Consider the following 23061-nt stretch of genomic DNA (forward strand, 5'->3'; position numbering starts at 1 on the left):
ACCACCCATTTACCACACACGTATTTGCATTAATTAAAGTACAAATAAATCAGAAGTTACTATGTGCTGACTATTTTGTTCTGATACCAGAAACGAACTGTCGCAACTTTAACATGGTGACCCCGACGGTCTGGTATATAGAACGTCTTCGCTGAGCATTGATCAGCCAATTGGACTTCACTTTCGGGAAACGGTGTGCTTCACAATGAGTCCGGACAACTAAAAACAGGTAAGCAGACACCTATTGTTATAATAACTAAAGATCTGCATATTGGCTTTAACCAAATTAATTTTGTGAAGCACCTGTTCGATGTAAGTGAACAAAATTATGAATTATTTTGAGTAGATAAGAAATTTGATAGAGTCACTATTGTGACATGCAAACCTGTGGTAAATGTGTTGTTAGTACCATGGTACCATAGAGTATTGCTCACCTGGAAAGATCCGTAAAATATAAAAGGTGCGGTTAGGTTCAGGGAGAATACTGAAATCATTCGGCAAGATTCGTAACGAAGGGTACGATTAGGTTCGAAGATATAGGGAATAATTGGGTTAGTAATTGGTATCGGCAAGATTCGTACATATAAAATTGCGGTTAGGTTCGAGGAATTACCCCGACAAGGATCGGGAAATTTTAGATAAGAATACTTGGTGACCGGCAAGATTCGTAACGAAGGGTACGATTAGTTTCGGCGGAGTAATTCTTGGGAAAGGAGGTGAGGTTATAAGGCGAGGTAAAAGAGGAATACTGTATTAAGGATTTAAAGATAAGAGAATAATGGTATCATAAAAGGATTGTAAATAAAATAATATGATACATTTAGGTGTAGAATAAAAGGAGATATATAGCTGATAGAATTTACAAACAAAAAGAAATCAAAGGGATTGGAGGAATATTAAAGATAGGACGATAATTGTGGCTATTGGCAAGGCCCATACTGCGGGAGTGGTTGGGTCTGAAGAATATATGGTTTAAATGAGAGATATTGTTGACTCGACTGGAGAGTTATCAAATGAGTTGATGTTTGAAGCTTGACACTGTAAAACATGGGTTTAAATAATTGGGTTGAAATGTTATGGAGTGATATTTGAATTGTATTGAATAACTCCGGTTCCATATAATTAGGTTAACCTGTTAGGGCTAGGGGGCAGTATTGACACGGCTGGATAAAAAACGTACCCGATTTAATCTGGTTACTACTCCTGCCCAGTAACTAGAATATGCATATAATTATTGGCTTTGGATAGAAAACACCCTAAAGTTTCTAAAACTGTTTGAATGGTGTTTGTGAGTATAACAGAACTCATATGGCAGGCCAAAACCTGAGAAGATTTCAAGCAGGAAGTGGCCTGTCTGAGAAGTAGTGTTTCATCTTGGCTCTTTTTATTGAAGACTCGGGATCTGTGCAATAACGTGACACTTCCTACGGCTTCCATAGGGTCTCAGAGCCCGGGAAAAAGCTGAACAATATCGAGGCAGGCTCTGGCTGAAACACTTTATCGCTTTTGGCAAGTGGCCACTCAGTGTACTATGGGCTTAGGCGCGTGCCCGCTTCGACCGAATGCTTTCTTTTCCTTTGTCTGTTTACCTAAAAGCAGATTCCCGGTCGGAATATTATTGCTTTTTTTATGAGAAAAATGGCATAAAAATTGATTTTAAACAGCGGTTGACATGCTTCGAAGTACGGTAATGGAATATTTAGAATTTTTTGTCACGAATTGCGCCATGCTCGCCACCCTTATTTACCGTTTAGGATAGTGTCTAGAACGCACGAACAAAACGCCGCTGTTTGGATATAACGATGGATTATTTTGGACCAAACCAACATTTGTTATTGAAGTAGAAGTCCTGGGAGTGCATTCTGACGAAGACAACAAAGGTAATAACATTTTTCTTAAAGTAAATCTGACTTTGATGAGTGCTAAACTTGCTGGGTGTCTAAATAGCTAGCCCTGTGATGCCGGGCTATCTACTGAGAATATTGCAAAATGTGCTTTCACCGAAAAGCTATTTTAAAATCGGACATATCGAGTGCATAGAGGAGTTCTGTATCTATAATTTTTAAAATAATTGTTATGCTTTTTGTGAACGTTTATCGTGAGTAATTTAGTAAATTCACCGGCAGTGTTCGGTGGGAATGCTAGTCACATGCTAGTCACATGCTAATGTAAAAAGCTGGTTTTTGATATAAATATGAACTTGATTGAACAAAACATGCATGTATTGTATAACATAATGTCCTAGGGTTGTCATCTGATGAAGATCATCAAAGGTTAGTGCTACATTTAGCTGTGGTTTGGGTTTATGTGACATTATATGCTAGCTTGAAAAATGGGTGTCTGATTATTTCTGGCTGGGTACTCTGCTGACATAATCTAATGTTTTGATTTCGTTGTAAAGCCTTTTTGAAATCGGACAGTGTGGTTAGATTAACGAGAGTCTTATCTTTAAAATGGTGTAAAATAGTCATATGTTTGAAAAATTGAAGTAATAGCATTTCTAAGGTATTTGAATAACGCGCCACAGGATTCAACTGGCTGTTACGTAGGTGGGACGATTTGGTGCCACCTGCCCTAGAGAGGTTAACGTGCTTTAACCTCTTACATCTAGACGTTCCGCTAGCGGAACACCTGCTCCAATATCCAATGATAGGCGTGGCGCGAATTACAAATTCCTCAAAAAAAACAAAACTATTTTACACCATTTTAAAGACATGACTCTCCTTTATCTAACCACACGGTCTGATTTCAAAAAGGCTTTACAGCGAAAGCAAAACATTAGATTATGTCAGCAGAGTACCCAACCAGAAATAATCAGACACCCATTTTTCAAGCTAGCATATAATGTCACATAAACCCAAACCACAGCTAAATGCAGCACTAACCTTTGATGATCTTCATCAGATGACAACCCTAGGACGTTATGTTATACAATACATGCATGTTTTGTTCAATCAAGTTCATATTTATATCCAAAAACCAGCTTTTTACATTAGCATGTGACGTTCAGAACTAGCATACTTCCGGTGAATTTACTAAATTACTCATGATAATCGTTGACAAAATACATAACAATTATTTTAAGAATTATAGATACAGAACTCCTCTATGCACTCGCTATGTCCGATTTTAAAATAGCTTTTTGGTGAAAGCAGATTTTGCAATATTCTAAGTAGATAGCCCGGCATCACAGGGCTAGCTATTTAGACACCCACCAAGTTTAGCCCTCACGAATGTCAGATTTACTATAAGAAAAATGTTATTACCTTTGCTGTTCTTCGTCAGAATGCACTCCCAGGACTTCTACTTCAATAACAAATGTTGGTTTGGTTCAAAATAATCCATAGTTATGTTCAAATATCCTCTGTTTTGTTCGTGCGTTCAAGACACTATCCAAAGGTTAAATAAGGGTGACGCGCCCGACGCGTTTCGTGACAAAAAATTTCTAAATATTCCATTACCGTACTTCGAAAGCATGTCAACCGCTGTTTAAAATAAATTTTTATGCCATTTTTCTCGTAAAAAAAGCGATAATATTCCGACCGGGAATCTGTGTTTTAGTACAAAGAGAGAGAAAATAAAAACATGGGGTTGCCTCGTGCACGCGCCTCAGTCTGATTGTCCTCTGATAGACCACTTACCAAAGGCGCTAATGTTTTTCAGCCAGGGGCTGGAATTACATCATTCAGCTTTTTCCCGGGTTCTGAGAGCCTATGGGAGCCGTAGGAAGTGTCACGTTACAGCAAAGATCCTAAGTTTTCAATAAACAGAGCCAAGAAGCCCAAGGAATGGTCAGAGAGGGCACTTCCTGTACAGAATCTTCTCAGGTTTTTGCCTGCCATATGAGTTCTGTTATACTCACAGACACCATTCAAACAGTTTTAGAAACTTTAGGGTGTTTTCTATCCAAAGCCAATAATTATATGCATATTCTAGTTTCTGGGCAGTAGTAATAACCAGATTAAATCGGGCACGTTTTTTTATCCGGCCGTGTAAATACTGCCCCCTAGCCCTAACAGGTTAATACAACATAAGCATAATCATCAAACATTTGGTACAGCCCCTATCATGACCCCTAGGTGAACCCTGACACTCTCAACAACATTGCTGCCTTGAATTTAGCAGGTGCTATAGACAAAGATCAGTGGAGAAAAGTTGTGATGGACTACTACTACGGTCAGTGTGGAGTGACTTGACACAGGTTGTGATAAGAGTCACAGTGATAATAGTCATTGATTCAAAGCCACATTTCAAATGTTGCTTGTTAGGGGGAGGTAGTTGCAGAAAGGTTGGAATGGTTTAGTCGGCTTCCTCAATAGTTGGTCCAGATGATCCACCGCCTGCAGGAGCGGTGCCACCAGCACCGGGGAATCCGCCAGCCATGCCTTCGTTCATACCACAAGCACTGGTTAATCCACCAGCCATGCCTTCGGGCATGCCGCCAGCACCAGGGACCACCAGCCATGCCATACGGGAATACCACCAGCACCGGGGAATCCACCAGCCATGCCTTTGGGCATACCACCAGCAACCTGGTACAACTTGGTGATGACTGGGTTGCACACAATGTATAAACTGATGGTTCAGATTACAGGATGCCATATTTTTCCATATTCTGTTCCAGTTAAAGGGCTGTTCAGATTCAATTAGATCTGTGGACCATACTTTTTTAATGGTTAGCTCAGAATATGAGCTTTCCAATAATTGTTTATACATTTTTTATATATTAACTTTTCCTTATTGAGGGTAGCCCAATTGAGACCAGGGTCTCATTCCCAATGGTGCCCTGAATACAAAAATGTTCTCCCAAACAGGAAGAAAAACTAACATGACAAATAGAACAAGGAGAATAAAAATAAGCACAAAGAACAAACTCAACATCACAATTTCAACATGTAAACCACCACAATCAATCAAAAGAACTACAATCTGCCTCCCGAGTGGCACAGCGGTCTAATGCCCTTTATCGCAGTGCTAGGGGTGTCACTACAGACCCGGGTTCGATCTCAGGCTGTATCACAACTGGCTGTGATCGGGAGTCCCCATAAGGTGGCACACAATAGGCCGGCGTCGTCCGGGTGAGGGGTGGATTTATTTGGCTCATCGCGCTCTAGCGACTCCTTGTGGCGGGCCGGGCGCCTACAGGCTGACCCCGTCGTCAGTTGAACAGTGTTTCCTCCGACACGTTTGTGCGGCTGGCTTCCGGCTTAAGCGGAGTTAAGTGTTAAGAAGCGCAGTTTGGTGGGTCCTGTTTCAGAGGACGCATGACTCGACCTTCGCCTCTCCAGCCCATTGGGGAGTTGCAGCGATGACACAAGATCGAAATTGTGGAGAAAAAAGGGGTAAAATACAATCTTCATTGAAATAATTCACCACCAGAGTCCTAACCTGCCCTAGAGGCACCAGGCAAACAAGATGCAAGGAATTTTGTAGGTTATTACAACAATGGGGGCAATAAAACTAAAAGAGTATTTACCTAAATTGGTGGAGACCAGAGGGACCTCAAGAGTTAATTAATCTTACGAGCGGCTTTGGTAGCTCATTATGTCATACGTTAGCAACAAAGTTAGGTACGTTGGAAGCTTCTGTAGTAGAGCTTTGTAAACAAAAAGGGAGTAATGAAGTGATCTACAGGACTTTAATGTGGACCAGCCAACCTTTTGATACAGGATGTAGTGGTGAGTATTAAAACTGTCACCTGTGAAGGGCAATATGGTAGACGGCATCCACAGTTTTAAGAGTAGTAGCTGCTGCAATCTGGTAAATGGTGTCACCTTAGTCAAGAACTGTTAGGAAGAACTGTCAGGCTGCTTCCTGCTATTTAGGGAGAGGCAAGATCTATTCCTAAAACAGAAACCCACGTTGCATACAGATGAATATTACAAGTCAACAGATAAACCAATATTATTTATATTAATATTAAAGAGAACAGGTCTCTGTACCAGGAAACTAGACTTGACACCATCAGAAATCACACATTGAGTCCTGTCTGACAGATCATTCTCAAACCACCTTTCAAGAAGCCTGATCCAGGCCTATTTCAGTCAACCTTTGAATGAGTGTGATGGTCAACAGTGTCCAAGGCCTTGGAAAGGCAGCACAATAATGTTTCTGATCGAAGCAATTGAACACATCTAAAACAAGCGTAGCAGCTGAAACTGTGCTCTGTCCAGGTCTAAAACCTGATTGGTTCACATTAAGAATAGAGTGGGAAGTTAAAAAAGTTCTTAGCTGACAGTTGGCCAGGGATTAAACACTTTGGAAAGGCAAGATCATTTGCAAATTGTACGGTAGTTATCTAAGTCAGAAGGATCTCCTCCTTTATGTAGGGGGAGGACATGTCCTGCTTTACAGATCTTAAGGATATCACCAGAAACAACTGTAAAGTTATAATATATAGGTCAATGGTTCTGTGATAACTGGTGCAGAGAGTAAGAAGTGATTATGTGAATCAGCTAAGAATTGTTTTACTTTCTTACTCTTTAGCGTAGCACTTAGTACATCATAGACATCAAATGGGGAAATGAAGATAAAGTCTGTGAGTCTGTTAGTGCATCGTTATCTACAAGGTCATGTGACTAGGGGACTCTCTAGTAGATTGATGTGCATTTTCAGAGATTATCCTTTCAAATAATTGGCCAGCTGAAGCTAAATGGTTATTAAAAGTACAAAAAATGTAGTCTGGTATGGGACCAGAGGCTGTCAAAACCTGCTGGGGTAACAAGGGAAAGGGGGATACTAGTCAGTTGTACAACTGAAATGTGTCTTCCGCACTTAACCCAATCAGAGAAGTGCAGAGGGCTGCCGTAATCAACAGCCACATCTTCAGCACCTGGGGAACAGTGGGTTAACTGCCTTGGTCAGGAGAAGAAGGTCAGATTTGTACCTTGTTAGCTCAGGGATTTGATCCAGTAATCATCCAGTTACTGGCCCAATGCTCTAACCACTTGGCTATCTGCCACCCCCAAGGGGAGGAGTTGTTTAAAATGTTTTACCACTTTCCAGAAGTTAGCATGTATATTATAGATATCAGTCCTTTCAGGAGCCCAGATTATTTATTTATAAATCCCGTCATTGGATGGTTTGGTAGCTGGGTTTCCCAAGGGACTCCATAGGCCAACATAGCTAACCTAAATTGTAAATATAAACAAAAAAGAGTTGCCTGGTAATGTGTATGTATCTTCCAAATCTTGGAATGTTCTCAAACCATTACTGTCCATGATATCAGCATGGTTACAGATTCCACATTTGGACCATTGGGGAGATGCAAATGGCCGCCCTCCAGATAACAAGACATTAGTGTGAAATAATAGCCAACATCTGATCTGAGGCTTTTGACCATTCTTTGTTCTTAATCATTGTTGGGGAAAAATTGGATCCAGATCAGATGTTGGGTACTATATGTATTGAATAGTATATGAATCCTATCAATTAAAATGTCAAATTTGGGCGCAATAAATTTGCTTAATTTCTCAGAGATCAAATTATATTTATATTATATAACAAAACAATTAATCTTAATTTCAAAACAATCTGAGATGGTGGATGTGGAAATCTTACTTCTTCTGGTCTTCTGAGTTGGAACTACCTGATTTGTAATAGGTGTCCATGCATTGATAACCTTTAACAGCGGCTAATGCAGCTCCTGCTGCTAATGACAATGGAGAGCTGTACATGGCTCCCAACCCCAATGCAGCCGTACTGACAAATGCTGACCACTTGCACTCATTCAATTTCTCTTCTCTTCTTCTTCTTTCTTCCTCTTCCTGTCTCCTCTCTCTCTCTCTCTTCTCCTCTTCTTGTTTCTTCCTCTCCTCCTCCTCTTCGATCTTCATCTGGGCCTCATGGTACATCTCATTGGTGTAGTGTTTTCCTCCATTCCTCGACACCATCTCCTCTATCTTCTCTAGCAGCTCTGGGACCTGAGTGTTGTGTTTTCTCTTGTCATTGATTAGGGAGTGATATCTGCCCCCACAGATATTGATGAGTTTCCGTAACTCTTTGCTCTCAGCCAGAAACTCCTCCACTGATTTACCCTCCAGTTGATCTTCATGTGTGAACAGAATGATGGTGTACATTGAGGCTTCTTCTCCAAAGTTCTCCTGGATCCACTTCACAGTGTTCCTCTCCTCCTCTGTGAACCTCCCCAGTCTGATCACCAGCAGGAAGGCGTGGGGTCCTGGGACTGACATTTCTATACACCTGACTATTTCACTTTTCATCTCTTCTTTAGACATTGTTGTGTCATAGAGCCCCGGGGTGTCGATGACATCAATCTTCCTCCCATCCACCACTCCACTCTGTTTCTCACTCTGAGCAGTCACAGACACTGGAGAAGCCTCCACTTTAAACATCTCTCTCCCCAGGATGGTGTTTCCTGTTGCACTCTTCCCTGATCCAGTTTTCCCCACCAGAACTATCCTCAGGTTAGAGGGCTGCCCTGAAACTGTGGAAATAAACAAGAAATGATTGATTTGATAGTAGGTGTCTTGATATAAGGCTACTCTATGACCATGCATATATGTGTGTGTGTGTGTGTGTGTCTGTGTCTTTCCTGGTTGAGGGTTGACGAGACAAATGCTTCTCTTATCGTCAAATAACATTCAGCTTATACACACATATATACCCCAAATGACATTCCACCAGGGGTCTCTTCACAGTCCCCAAGTCCAAAATTAAACTAACAATAATAAAATATTAAGCAATTTCTCATGGAATGGCACACACAAACAAACACATTATTTTAATGTATTGTATTGTATTATTATATATATTTATACATTTATTTGTGTGACTGTCCTTGTCTATCAGTGTTTAGTTACTTGTCATGTTTTGTGTTTTCTGTTGACCCCAGAAAGAATATATGCTGCCTCTGGAAAAGATAATGAGATCCAAACAAACAAACAACAAGTGTGTGTGTGTGTGCGTGCGTGTGTGTACCTTGGCATTGACCAGTGAAGTCTTGCTGACAGAGTGTCAACAGGAACAGAATCTTCAGAGTCCCTCCTCTTCCTCGTTCCATTTCTACTACTGCAGCCAATCAAAAACATGGAAACAGACAATGACCTCATTACAAAATAAAAAGTCCAAATTTCTTCGGTGACTCATGCAGCGTGTTTGGCAAAGTTCCAACGTTTATAGATGAGGATGAACTAAATTATATATTTTTCTCAGCTATTTGACTTTCAAACAATAAAAACTATTAAACTATAAACTATAAAAAGAGTAATGTTATGTGGTATAACTGTTGTAAGACAAATTACAATCCCTAACAACGTAGCCTACATCAGGTGAACATAATGTACTCACATGCGTATCAAATGACATTCTAAACATGCCTGGCTGGTACTGTTGTCACGTTCTGACCAGTAAAGGGGTTATTTGTTATTGTAGTTTGGTCAGGACGTGGCAGGGGGGTATTTGTTTTATGTGGTTCGGGGTTTGTTAGTATATGTGTTTATGTAGAGGGGTGTTTGGTTAGAGTATTCCGGGGTTTTTGGGTTATGTTCTTTATTTCGTATTTCTATGTTCTGTCTATGATGTGTATTTCTTTGTTGGCCTAGTATGGCTCTCAATCAGGAACAGCTGTACATCGTTGTTGCTGATTGAGAGTCATACTTAGGTAGCCTGTTTTCACCTGTCCCTTTGTGGGAAGTTGTGGTTGCATAGCTGTGTGTTTAGCCTGCAATCATGTTCATTTGATCGTTTTCTTGTTTTGTTTATTCAGTGTTAAATAAAGTCACTATGAGCACTCAACCCGCTGCGCTTTGGTCCACTACGTACGACGACCGTTACAACTGTTAAGACCAGATACACCAGTTAGAGGTGAACACAAACAACGTGTAAATCGGGAGGTGTCGGAACGCAAAGGGAGTGTTCCTCTGCTCAGACGTTGCTGACGCCTATGGTGGAAAATTGCTAGATTATGTTATAATACTTTTATTGCATCAAATGATTGTTTTATGCAACAGAATAGAGGATTCTTATAGCTATTGTGTGTGTGTTCTACTGAGGATGGGCCTCTGGGAGATAACACTGACAGGAGATTTACGATGTCTTTGGGGGATAAAACCTAAAGAGCATTCCAGAGCATGAGTTAATGTTTCTGTTCTGTACTGTACCAGGGAGAGATGGCTCCAGTAATGGAGTTCCCCCAACTCCATACTGGAGCCATCTCTCCCTGGTACAGTACAGAACAGAAACATTAACTCATGCTCTGGAATGCTCTTTAGGTTTTATCCCCCAAAGACATTGTAAATCTACTGTCAGTGTATAGACACTGGTCTATACAATGAAAACTGTTGACACAGCAGATACTGTCTGCTATGCATTATAGGTGTCTTTCATACAAATCTTAAGCTTGTGACCCATTCTATAGATCATCTGAGCATGAATCGTTGACCAGCCATCATTATCGTAGAGCACTCAATCGATTCACTTTATATGTGTGTGTTGTATTGACCTGCTCCCTTATTAATAAGTGATTAAAGATTTAGTTTAAGTATAACTCTGACTTGTGTGATAAGTTTGTCTCTGCTAATTTGATAGTAAAGAAATGAACCACCATATGCCTGATCTTACAACGCCTGGATAGATATTTTACACATCAGCTAATCCTATCATGTGTTTTTGCAATCTGTCAGTCAACCATTGGTTGATGCATGCAACGTCTAAGCAGTGTGACCTTAGTCAGTACTGACAAAAATCAGCAGGTGTGTCCCTCACAGCAACAACCTGCTATAAGATGGCTGTTGACCCAAGATCAGCCTGCTTGAACACGATACAGTATACTGCACTATCTCTGCACTAAACTAGGTACAGTATACTGCACTATCTCTGCACTAAACAAGATACAGTATACTGCACTATCTCTGCACTAAACAAGGTACAGTATACTGCACTATCTCTGCACTAAACAAGGTACAGTATACTGCACTATCTCTGCACTAAACAAGGTAAATGTTTCAAGTAAAAGTCAAACCATAATTCTCCTTTCACTGTTCTACAATATTAAAACGTGCATAAATACAAACATATAGCAGAATGTGATTGTTAACAGCTACATGATTTGTTTTGACATGTTGATGTTAAGTGATGCAATCATATGATTATTTATGCATAAATGTTAACAGACCTGGTATCAATAAAATGTCTACATATTATTGTGCTACAGTTATTCAAAAACTGTAGAGTAGATTGTTGTACAACATTTAATTAGTAAGGTAGTTAAGTTGAATACTCACTTTTAGTGTGGTTTCACAGATCTGTTAATTGTTGTCCCCTGTTGTCACAGAGAGCTGAAGCAGTGGGCCTGCTGGTTTTGCATAGCCACATGCCCCGGGTGGGTGGAGATTTACCTCAACGACCAATGGAATGGTTTAAAACTCATGCGAAACTATAGCGCCCAATGTGCTGCACCTTACATTCTGTTAACTTTCATTTTCCCAGCAAACTAGTCATTTCTAGCCAATGAGAGAGTGTTGCTAGGCAAACATTATTCTACTCAAGACAAGTAGGATCTGAATTCTGATTGGATGTCGCTTTTTATTCTTGGCTGCTTGCCAGAATCAGATAAAATGAAAGATATAGACTTCTCCTTCTGGGAGAAAAAGGTTACAAAGTAAATAACAAATTAAACTACATTTTCAAATGTAATGTTATATCTGTCTAGCCTGGTCCCAGATCTGGGGCAGCAGCATAGCCTAGTGGTTAGAGCATTGGACTAGCAACAAAAAGGTTGCAAGTTCAAATCCTGAGCTGACAGGTACAAATCTCTTGTTCTGCCCCTGAACAAGGCAGTTAACCCGCTGTTCCTTGGCCATCATTGAAAATAAGAATTTGTTCTTAACTGACTTGCCCAGGTAAAAAAAATGTACCTTTTTTTTTGTATCTGTTTGTTCTCCTAATACCCATAAATCCCAGCTGTCAAAGACAGAAATGGTTCCTATCGTTTATCCACCATTCATTTTTCACATAAAGGACTATAGAAACACTTAAAATGGTAACACTATACTTTACACCCAGCATCATAACACGGTCATAACCATGTCATATGTCATAATATGGTCATAACACTGTCATGATATATATTTAGACACGTTTGTAACATGTATTGCATTATTATGGTTATGACACCTACATAAGAGTCAAAACCCACAGAACCTACCACTGCAGTTATTTTATGGTTGTTATGACACCTACATAAGAGTCAAAACCCACAGAACCTACCACTGCAGTTATTTTATGGCTGGTTATGACACCTACATAAGAGTCAAAACCCATAGAACCTAACACTGCAGTTATTTTATGATTGGTTATGACACCTACATAAGAGTATGATGAAAAAACATGACTGTTTTCTCTCAGCCTCATGACAAAATGTTTAAAATAGCACTAAAATAGCTGATAGTAGAGTCACAATTCAATGGCTCAGACACAAGAGGTATGTGGCAGGGTCTACAGTCAATCACGGACTACAAAAAGAAAACCAGCCTCGTCGCTGACCCCGATGTCTTGCTCCCAGACAAACTAAACAACTTCTTTGCTCGCTTTGAGTACAATACAGTGCCACCGACATGACCCGCTACCAAAACCTGCATGCTCTCCTTCACCGCAGCCAACATGAGTAAAACATTTAAATGTGTTAACCCTCGCAAGGCTGCCGGCGCAGACGGCATCCCTAGCCGTGTCCTCAGAGCATGCGCAGACCAGCTGACTGGTGTGTTTACGGACATATTCAATCAATCCCTATCCCAGTCTGTTGTTCCCACATGCTTCAAGAGGGCCACCATTGTTCCTGTTCCCAAGAAATCCAAGGTAACTGACCTAAACGACTATCGCCCCGTAGCACTCACTTCCGTCATCATGAAGTGCTTTGAGAGACTAGTCAAGGATCATATCACCTCCACCCTACCTGACAGCCTAGACCCACTCCAATTTGCTTACCGCCCCATTAGGTCCACAGACGACGCAATCGCAATCACACTGCACACTGCCGTAACCCATTTGGACAAGAGGAATACCTATGTAAGAATGCTGTTCATCGACTACAGCTCAACATTTAACACCATAGTACCCTCCAAACTTGTCATTAAGCTCGAGACCCTGGGACTCGACCCCGCCATCTGCAACTGGGTCCTGGACTTTCTGACGGGATGCCCCCAGGTGGTGAGAGAGGAAACAACATCTCCACCCGGCAGATCCTCAACACTGGGGCAAACAAGGGTGCATTCTCAGCCCTCTCCTGTACTCCCTGTTCACCCATGACTGTGTCATGTCTTTGGCATCATTAAACTGAAGACTTGTTTTTAGTTTATCAAATCAATTCTCTGTAATTATTATTACGTGATTAACTAATCAGGTAGATGTAATTAACTAGGAAGTCGGGGCACCAAGGAAAATATTCAGATTACAAAGTTATAATTTTCCTAATATAATGTTCAGATATTTTAATATCTGATCAATTAATCTTCTAATTAATGATGAATTATTCTTTACCTCACGTTAGTCTCATTCCAAACGTCGTAAATTGTTGGTTATCTGCACGAACCCAGTCTTCACTATGAGTCATCCATACATCAAATCCTGCTGTACATAACTTTTTTTAAAGAAATAATGCAATCTGGAAAATGCATTTCAAGGACTGTATCAGGATGTATAAAACAACTGGAAACAAGAGTATTCATAATAACAGTTGTGTTTTATATCCCTACACAGCCAGTACCCACTACCCATAATACAACCACCCCACAAAAACAGGCACTGCCATTTAATACATGCTATGTATCCCCACTAAATACATACACTACCATTTAATATATACTAAATACATACACTACCATTTAATATATACTAAATACATACACTACCATTTAATATATAGTAAATACATACACTACCATTTAATATATACTATGTATCCCCACTAAATACATACACTACCATTTAATACATGCTATGTATCCCCACTAAATACATACACTACCATTTAATATATACTAAATACATACACTACCATTTAATATATACTAAATACATACACTACCATTTAATATATACTATGTATCCCCACTAAATACATACACTACCATTTAATACATGCTATGTATCCCCACTAAATACATACACTACCATTTAATACATGCGATGTATCCTCACTAAATACATACACTACCATTTAATACATACTATGTATCCCCACTAAATACATACACTACCATTTAATACATACTATGTATCCCCACTAAATACATACAGTACCATTTAATATATACTACGTATCCCCACTAAATACATACACCTCCACTAAAATAAACGGTCATGATTTAAGTTGAGAAACGTTGTAACTATGGGCTATGAAAGGGTGATTGTGTACAGTGCAGCAAGAGTTTTGTTAACATTTTCCATGTTCACACCCTGCTAGACCCATCCTGCTGCACGGCTAGCATATCTATAACATTGCAAATGGTTTTGAAATAACTATTATATCATTCACTAAATACCATTGCCATACATAGCGAAACATTAAGACCAACTGAACGCACCACTGGTGTTTTAAAAGCCTAGCATCTCCTTAGTGCATTCAAACCGTTGGCTGAAGCCTGCAGCTAGACCTGCTGCCACCAATACTGGTGAAGCATAAAATATCCCTAGTCCTGTTGTGGCTAGACTGCTGTATGCTGCCAGTTTACAGTAAAACATCATCTCCTCTCTGATCTTTCTCTGAGCCTCTTCATAGGCATCACTGGTGTAGTGTTGTCCTCCATTGTCCTCCACCATCTCCTCTATCTTCTCCAGCAGCTCTGTAACCTGAGTGTAGTCTTTTCTCTTGTCATTAATTAGGGAGTGATATCTGCCTCCACAGCTGGTGACAAGCTGCCGTAGCTCTGGGCTCTGTTTCAGAAACTCCTTCACTGATTTCCCCTCCAGTTGATCTCCATGAGTGAACAGCAAGATGGTGTGCATTGAGGCTTCTTCTCCAAAGTTCTCCTGGATCCACTTAACAGTGTTCCTCTCCTCCTCTGTGAACCTCACCCCCAGTCTGATCACCAGCAGAAAGGCGTGGGGTCCTGGGACTGACATGTAGATGGCTTTTTTCTATCTCACTTTTCATCTCTTCTTGAGACAGTTTTGTGTCATAGAGCCCCGGGGTGTCGATGACATCAGTCTTCCTCCCATCCACCACTCCACTCTGTTTCTCACTCTGAGCAGTCACAGACACTGGAGAAGCCTCCACTTTAAACACCTCCCTTCCCTGGATTGTGTTTCCTGTTGCACTCTTCCCTGATCCAGTCTTCCCTACTAGAACTATCCTCAGGTCAGAGGGCTGCCCTGAAACTGTGGAAACAGACAAGAAGTGCTTGAGTTGATAGTGTCTTGATAAAAGGCCACTGAAAACTGTGTGTGTATGTGTGTGTGTGTACCTTGGCATTGACCAGTGAAGGCTTGCAGACAGAGTGTCAACAGGAACAGAGTCCTCTGAGTCCCTCCTTTACCTCGTTCCATCTCTGTTACAATGGCCAATCAAAACATGGTAAAAGACAATGACCTCATTACAAAAATTTTGTCCACATCTTTTTGTCCGAGTTCCATTTTTTGCAAATGAGGATAAACTGAATTAGAATTTCTTCTCAGCTATTTGACTTTCAAACAATCTAAACTATAAAGAGACTAATGATATGTAGTTGAACTGTCCAGGTAACAATCCTAGATGTGTGTGGACTATATCCCGTGGAAGGATGAAATAATATGAATCAATACATCCAAATAACTTTTTGAATGAAAATATGTCAATCATTATTTTAATGTGTTGGTAACACCTTGTATGAAAGTGATAATGCCCTCGAAGCTGGTGTTTGGAAAATATATTGGCACTGTGACATGATTTTCAACACCTAACAACACCCGTGCCAATAACACCGGCTTGTCGGGCATTATCACGTAATTATAATTTTTTTCTCATCAATTTCACTTTCAAAAAAATCTAAACTATGAAAATAGTAATGCTATGTGGTATAACTGTCGATAAACACAGTACATTCCCTTCTCAGGTCAACATAATGTTTCCATAAGATGTATCAGGATCCAATTATATTCTAAACATGGTTATTTATACAAGAAGGTCAACAGACCTGGTATCAATTAAATATTAACTTAGTGCTGCGCTATAGTTGTTAGAAAACTGTAGATTGTTGTACAACATTTAATTAGTAAGGTAGTTAAGTTGAATACTCACTTTTAGTGCAGTTGTACTGATCTGTTAACTGTTGTTCCCTGTTGTGACTGTGACAGACTATATTCAGTTAGGTTTTGTTTTCCCTCTAACTAGTCACTTCTAGCCAATGAGAGAGTGTTGCTAGGCAAAAATAATTCAATTCAGGACAGGCAGGGGCTGAATTCTGATAGGGTGTCGCTGTAATCAACCTCCTCCTGACAAATTAACTTTGGCTGTCTGCCTAGGATCAGAAGGTAGACCACATCTCTGAGTAAAATGAAATGTGTCTGACACCTTTAAGGTATATCATAGATTTTTCTGTATATTGATTTGATTTGATATTGACAAATGTTCCACATAAATATTCTGCTGTTGGTGTTTTTTGTAATGATTTAAGTGACCATTGTGCTGTTGTTGCTGTTAGAAATACTAAGGTTCCTAAGACAAACCCACGTTTTATTCGTAAGAGTAATTTAAAGTGTTTTAATGAGCAGGCTTTCCTTCACGATTAGTTTTATTTTGACTGGAGCAAGATTGAGCTTATTCCTGATGTGGAAACGGCCTGGAAATTCTTTCATGATGGTTTTTTCCAAATAGTAAACAAACATGCCCCATTCAGCAGGTTCAGAGATAAAGGGAGGGATAATAAATGTTTTTCTTCTGAGCTGTCTTGTATTATTCATGACCGTAATCTAGCCTGGGCTAAAGCAAGGAAATCATGTTCTGATGCTGATTTGCTTATTTTTAGGCAGTTACGAAACAAGGGTTCTTTTCTTCTCAGGAAGGCCAAGTCTGAATATTTTATGTCTGTTACCACTGATAACCTGAATGACCCTAGAAAGTTTTGGAAGGCTAGTAAGTCTGGAAACAGTAACGTTAATGAATTACCTGTGTATTGAAGGACTTTGTTGCTGTATATGACAAAACTGAAATGCTGAATTGTTTCAATGAGCACTTTGTATCATCTGTTTGATTCAGTGTCCTTTGTCTTTGTACAACCCTGTGTAGTTGAACCAGTGAGAGTTGGTCAAACTTGTAGCTTTTTGACATTCTCAATGCAGGTGGTACATAAAGCCCTGAAATCCTTATATCAGAGAAAGCCTGCAGGTCAGATCTTCTGGATCTCTGCTTTTTAAATCTGGCAGCTGAGATGAACAACTTACATATCTGTTTAATTTAACCCTGGAATGTAATGAAATTCCAAAGATCTGGAAATCAGCATATGTCCTACCACTTTTAAAAGGGGGAGATCCATCTATGTTAAATAATTATAGGCCAATCTCAAAGCTGTTACCCCTGGTGAAAATACTTGAAACCCTTGTGAGTGAACAGCTAAAATAGCTTTTATTTACTAACTCTATTTTATCAATGTACCAATCGGGCTTCAGGAAGAAACATATCACAATTACAGCAGCCATGAAGGTTTTAAATGATATCACTGAAGCCCTTGACAGAAAACAGCACTGTGTCTCACTTTTTATTGATCGCTAAGGCTTTTGATACAGTTGATCATGCTATACTAAGGGAGAGATTGTCGAGTGCAGTTGCATGGTTTGCTAACTATCTGTCTGATAGAACTCAGTTCACTCAATTTGATGGGCTCATGTCTGTTAAATTGTCTGTCTGTAATCGTGTGCCCCAAGGCTCTGTACTTGGTCCTTTCTTATTCACTATTTATATAAATAATTTAGACAAAAATGTCCAAAAGGCTGGCCTGCTCTAGTCACTCGTAGGCTCAGTCACTGGTATACTTTTATTTACAAAGCCATTTTGGGTTTACTACCATTTCATTTGGGCATTTGTATTGTTCAGAAATGTGGTGGGTACTCTCTTCGTTTGCTAGACTTTATCCTGCTAACTGTTCCAAATGTCCAAACTGAATTTGGTAAAAGGGCTTTTATGTACTCTGCGCCATCGTCTTGGAACGCCTTACACAATACTTTTAAACTTTTAAACTGGAAGAACTTGTCCCGATTTGGTATTTTTAAATCACTGATGAATGATCTTGAGACTGATTCCCTGACATGTCAATGTTTTTAATTTGCTGTTTTTGATTTTGTTATACTCTTGTGAATTCTATGTTAGTTTTTCATGTTTTTCTGTAATTTCTGTAATGACTTGGTGGTGTCTATCTTGGTCAGGACACTCTTGAAAAAGAGATGTTAAATCTCAATGAGCCCTTCCTGGTTAAATAAAGGTTAAATAAAAAAGGTTATATAATTTTTTTTTTTTTTTTTTACAGCATTTTAAAATGTAAATATGTAGTTGCCTAGCCTGGTCCCAGATCTGTTTGTGGTCTTTCCAACTCCCTTGGTCACTCTCAAGCCATGACAATGAGTTGTAATGATAGCACAAACAGACTGGCATTCAGGGTATTCGTTGCCTAGGTCTTCTAATGTAATCATTGTACATCGTTTCATTAGTAAGGTAGTTAAGTTGAAAACTCATTGTTAGTGTAATTGCACAAATCCGTTAATTGTTCTCGCCTGCTGAGAGGTGAAGCTATTAGCTGGACCTTACAGGTAACTGCCAAAATAAAGGAAACACCAACATAATGTGTATTAATAGGACGTTGTGCCACCACGAGATGCATAAACTGCTTCAATGCGCCTTAGCATAGGTTTTGCAACTGTCACATCCCTCTTATCATTTTGGTGTTTTGTTGAAGGTGATGGAAAGCGCTGTCTCAGGCGCCGCTCCAGAATCTCCCACTAGTTTAAAATTGGGTTTAGATCGTGTGACGGCCATGGCATATGGTTTACATAGTTTAATGCTCATCAAGACTCACATCAAACATCTCCAATCCAAAGTTAAATCTAGAATTGGCTGACCACGCCCCCTTGTCAGGATACAGCTGTATCCCATTACCGACTCTTTCTGAGCTTTATTAGCCGGTGTTCAGTTGCTCATAGAGAGACATGATTGCTGAGAGAGGAGGCTAATGGCTGAGGATTATAGCATGTTGGTTGTTACTAAGAGAGCTGATTGTAATGTTCTGTGTTAGTTTGTTGCTCAGAGAGAGAGCTTCTTTAATGTCCTGAGTTAGTTTTTTTTCTCAATTTTGTTGTGAAGTAATTTGGAATATCCTGTTGCATTTGTTCCCAGGGGGGAAGGGGAAGGCACCTAGGGAGTGCTTAGGCAAGAGGCCCGCGGGCATACATAACCCATAGTAGTTTACTGTCTATGCACACTAGGAAAGACCTGGGTGGACCATCCCCTGTATTTTGGTTAGTGCACCAGGTGGTGCTAGTTAGGTAAGTAGTGGGTAGGCAGGTAAGGTAGTAGAGGGGGCTTTGATATTTACTTTCCTTGCTTTGGTTCCATCCAGCCCCTTTTCCCCAAACTTACCGTGCGACGTAAAAAATTCCCTGTAAATGGTAATTCTCTGCCTTTTGTCATCCTTACTCACACCTACAGTCCCATACCGCTTTCACACCACAGAGAGTTGAGTTGTAGCAGGGTGTTGCGTTCCCTCTTCCTTGAGGCGGGCGTAACACCTCTACGGTAGGAAGTTCCAACTGCTGACAGATCACAAGCCTCTGTTGGTCGTCCTTGGACCAAAATCAGCTATACCAACCCTTGCTGCACTTCGAATGCAACGTTGGGCTTTGATATTGTTAGCCTACGACTACGAGATTGAGTACAGACGATCCAGTGATCACTCAAATGCAGATGCACTATCAAGACTACCATGCAATAGTGACTCCGACAGTGAAGATGATAGAGCAGTCTTCCAGATCTCTCTCATCGACGAACTGCCCATATCTGCTTCAGACATAGCAGAGGAAACAAGGAAAGACCCAGTGCTTTCCAAAGTCTTGGACTTAACATTAGGCAGTTGGCCAACCTTAATAAATGACGATAACCTTCGTCCATTCATCGACAAGAAAGACCAGTTGTCCACTGATCAAGGATGTGTTCTGTGGGGATCAAGGGTGGTGGTACCTCACAAATTCCAGAGGAGACTGCTATCTGACCTGCATGAGGGACATCCAGGGATCACTCGAATGAAAGCACTCGCCAGCAGTTATCTGTGGTGGCCTGGACTAGATCAGGACATTCCACAGCATGTAGGCCACTGCTCACCTTGTGCTGTTCGCAACAAGCCTGCTGCTGCACCTCTGCATCCATGGTCTTGGGCTGCTACACCTTGGGAATGCATCCATGTGGATTACGCCGAGATTGACAAGCAACATTTCCTTGTTGTCGTCGATGTCCATTCCATGTGGATGGAAGTGTTCCCTACTCAACTGACCACAGCTGAGAAGACCATCAATCTTCTCAGACACCTGTTCGCATCCTTTGGACTAGTCAAGGAGCTCGTATCGGACAATGGCCCTCCTTTTACGTCAAACAATTTTGAAATGTTTTTCAAGAACAATGGAGTAAGGCACATCCTGTCACCACCTTACAATCCGGCATCAAACGGAGCAGCGGTATGAGCCGAGCAAACCTTTAAGAAGGCATGGACTAGACTCGAGGTTCAGTCTGTGCCCACCCACCAAAGGCTTCCCCGATTCCTGTTTACTTACCGTAACACACCATACACAATAACGGAATGTACACCAGCTGAACTGTTTCTGAAACGCCAACCACGTACCCGCCTGACATTGTTGAAACCAGACTTGTCAAGCACTGTGGCAAAGCACCAGCTACAGCAGAAGAAAGCTCATGACAGACACTCAAAGACTGTCAGAGAATTCAAAGAAGGAGAGAGGGTGATGGTACATGATTTTAGACACCCCAAGCGCCTGTGGAACTCAGGTGTGATCTTGCAATGCAGAGCACCTTTGACTTAGCAAGTCCAAATTGGTCATCGCCAGGTCAACGTTCATGTGGATCATCTGCTACGGTCCAACGCCCCAGCAGAGACATGCCGAGAGAACAAGAACAATAATGACCCCCAGGACTATTCTCCTGACTGTGGACGTATGGGAAAGACAGAGCCTGAATTTCCACCCGAACCTGGCCCGCCACCAGAAGCCCAGGAGGAGCGGAGATATCCTATTCGACAGCGAAGGGCACCTCAAAAGCTTGACCTGTGAGTTGAGCTGTTTAAGGAGTTAACAGACAGTAAAACAAACAAACACTTTAACCTGTCTGGTCTAGGGGGCAGTATTTTCACGGCCGGAAAAAAAACGTACCCGATTTAAACTGGTTACTACTCTTGCCCAGAACTGAGAATATGCATATTATTAGTATATTTGGATAGAAAACACTCTAAAGTTTCTAAAACTGTTTGAATGGTGTCTGTGAGTATAACAGAACTCATATGGCAGGCAAAAACCTGAGAAGATTCCAAGCAGGAAGTGGCCTGTCTGCGATTTTGTAGTTCTGCTTTTGCTTGTCTATCAAAACTACAGTATCCGTGGGGTTATGTTGCACTTTCTAAGGATTCCATTGGCTCTCTAAAGCCACCAGAAAGTGGATTGGGGCATCTCCTGTCTCTGGGCAAAATATGGTTTCTGAGTGGTCTGCCTGGTGACTAATGGAAATGCGCATTCACGAGACCTCGTCATTTTTTTATTTTCCTCTTTGAATGAATACAGTATTGTCCGGTTGGAATATTATTGCTATTTTACGAGAAAAATAGCATAAAAATTGATTTTAAACAGCGTTTGACATGCTTCTAAGTACGGTAATGGAACATTTTGAATTTTTTTGTGTCGATATGCAGCTCGCATATCCTTTGGATAGTGACCTGAATGCATGAACAAAATGGAGATATTTGCACATAACTATGGATTATTTGGAACAAAAACAACATTTGTTGTGGAAGTAGCAGTCCTGGGAGTGCATTCTGACGAAGAACAGCAAAGGTAATCCAATTTTTCTAATAGTAATTCTGAGTTTAGGTTGCCCCGAACTTGGCGGGTGTCAAATTAGCTAGCCTTGATGGCCGAGCTATGTACTCAGAATATTGGAAAATGTGCTTTCGCCGAAAAGCTATTTTAAAATCTGACACCGAGATTGCAAAAAGGAGTTCTGTATCTATAATTCTTAAAATAATTGTTATGTATTTTGTCAACGTTTTTCATGAGTAATTTAGTAAATTCACCGGAAGTTTTCGGTGGGAATACAATTTCTGAACATCACACGCCAATGTAAAAAGCTGTTTTTTGATATAAATATGAACTTGATTGAACAAAACATGCATGTATTGTATAACATAATTTACATTTACATTTAAGTAATTTAGCAGACGCTCTTATCCAGAGCGACTTACAAATTGGTGCATTCACCTTATAATATCCAGTGGAACAACCACTTTACAATAGTGCATCTAAATCTTTTAAGGGGGGGTTAGAAGGATTACTTTATCCTATCCCAGGTATTCCTTAAAGAGGTGGGGTTTCAGGTGTCTCCGGAAGGTGGTGATTGACTCCGCTGTCCTGACGTCGTGAGGGAGCTTGTTCCACCATTGGGGTGCCAGAGCAGCGAACAGTTTTGACTGGGCTGAGCGGGAACTGTGCTTCCTCAGAGGTAGGGAGGCGAGCAGGCCAGAGGTGGATGAACGCAGTGCCCTTGTTTGGGTGTAGGGCCTGATCAGAGCCTGAAGGTACGGAGGTGCCGTTCCCCTCACAGCTCCATAGGCAAGCACCATGGTCTTGTAGCGGATGCGAGCTTCGACTGGAAGCCAGTGGAGAGAGCGGAGGAGCGGGGTGACGTGAGAGAACTTGGGAAGGTTGAACACCAGACGGGCTGCGGCGTTCTGGATGAGTTGTAGGGGTTTAATGGCACAAGCAGGGAGCCCAGCCAACAACGAGTTGCAGTAATCCAGACGGGAGATGACAAGTGCCTGGATTAGGACCTGCGCCGCTTCCTGTGTGAGGCAGGGTCGTACTCTG

At 40.8% G+C, this 23061-nt stretch overlaps 1 protein-coding gene and 1 pseudogene across 2 annotated transcripts; both read right to left on the bottom strand.

The window, feature by feature from the left end:
* Window positions 1–5624: 5624 nt before the first annotated feature.
* On the bottom strand, window positions 5625–11343 carry LOC106592320 (GTPase IMAP family member 7). The gene is made up of 3 exons (XM_082967123.1): window positions 11244–11343; window positions 8941–9030; window positions 5625–8446 (listed from the first exon to the last, which is right to left on the bottom strand). Exons 2-3 carry the CDS (start codon window positions 9020–9022, stop codon window positions 7557–7559), a joined length of 972 nt encoding a protein of 323 aa, XP_082823249.1. The 5' UTR covers window positions 9023–9030; window positions 11244–11343; the 3' UTR covers window positions 5625–7556.
* A 2335-nt stretch (window positions 11344–13678) lies between these two features.
* Window positions 13679–22747, bottom strand: LOC106592321 (GTPase IMAP family member 7-like; annotated as a pseudogene). The gene is made up of 3 exons (XR_014382058.1): window positions 16235–22747; window positions 15423–15506; window positions 13679–15336 (listed from the first exon to the last, which is right to left on the bottom strand). The product of XR_014382058.1 is annotated as a GTPase IMAP family member 7-like (transcript).
* Window positions 22748–23061: the final 314 nt, after the last annotated feature.

The sequence above is a fragment of the Salmo salar genome, chromosome 02 (assembly GCF_965601325.2).
Source record: "Salmo salar chromosome 02, fSalSal1, whole genome shotgun sequence".
Lineage (NCBI taxonomy): Eukaryota > Metazoa > Chordata > Actinopteri > Salmoniformes > Salmonidae > Salmo > Salmo salar.

Coding starts and splice junctions, on each gene's coding strand:
- LOC106592320 (XM_082967123.1), bottom strand. CDS start 9,022: ATGGAACGAGGAAGAGGAGGGACTCTGAAGATTCTGTTCCTGTTGACA. Junction 8,447..8,940: donor CTTCACTGGTCAATGCCAAG/GTACACACACGC, acceptor TTATTTCCACAG/TTTCAGGGCAGCCCTCTAAC.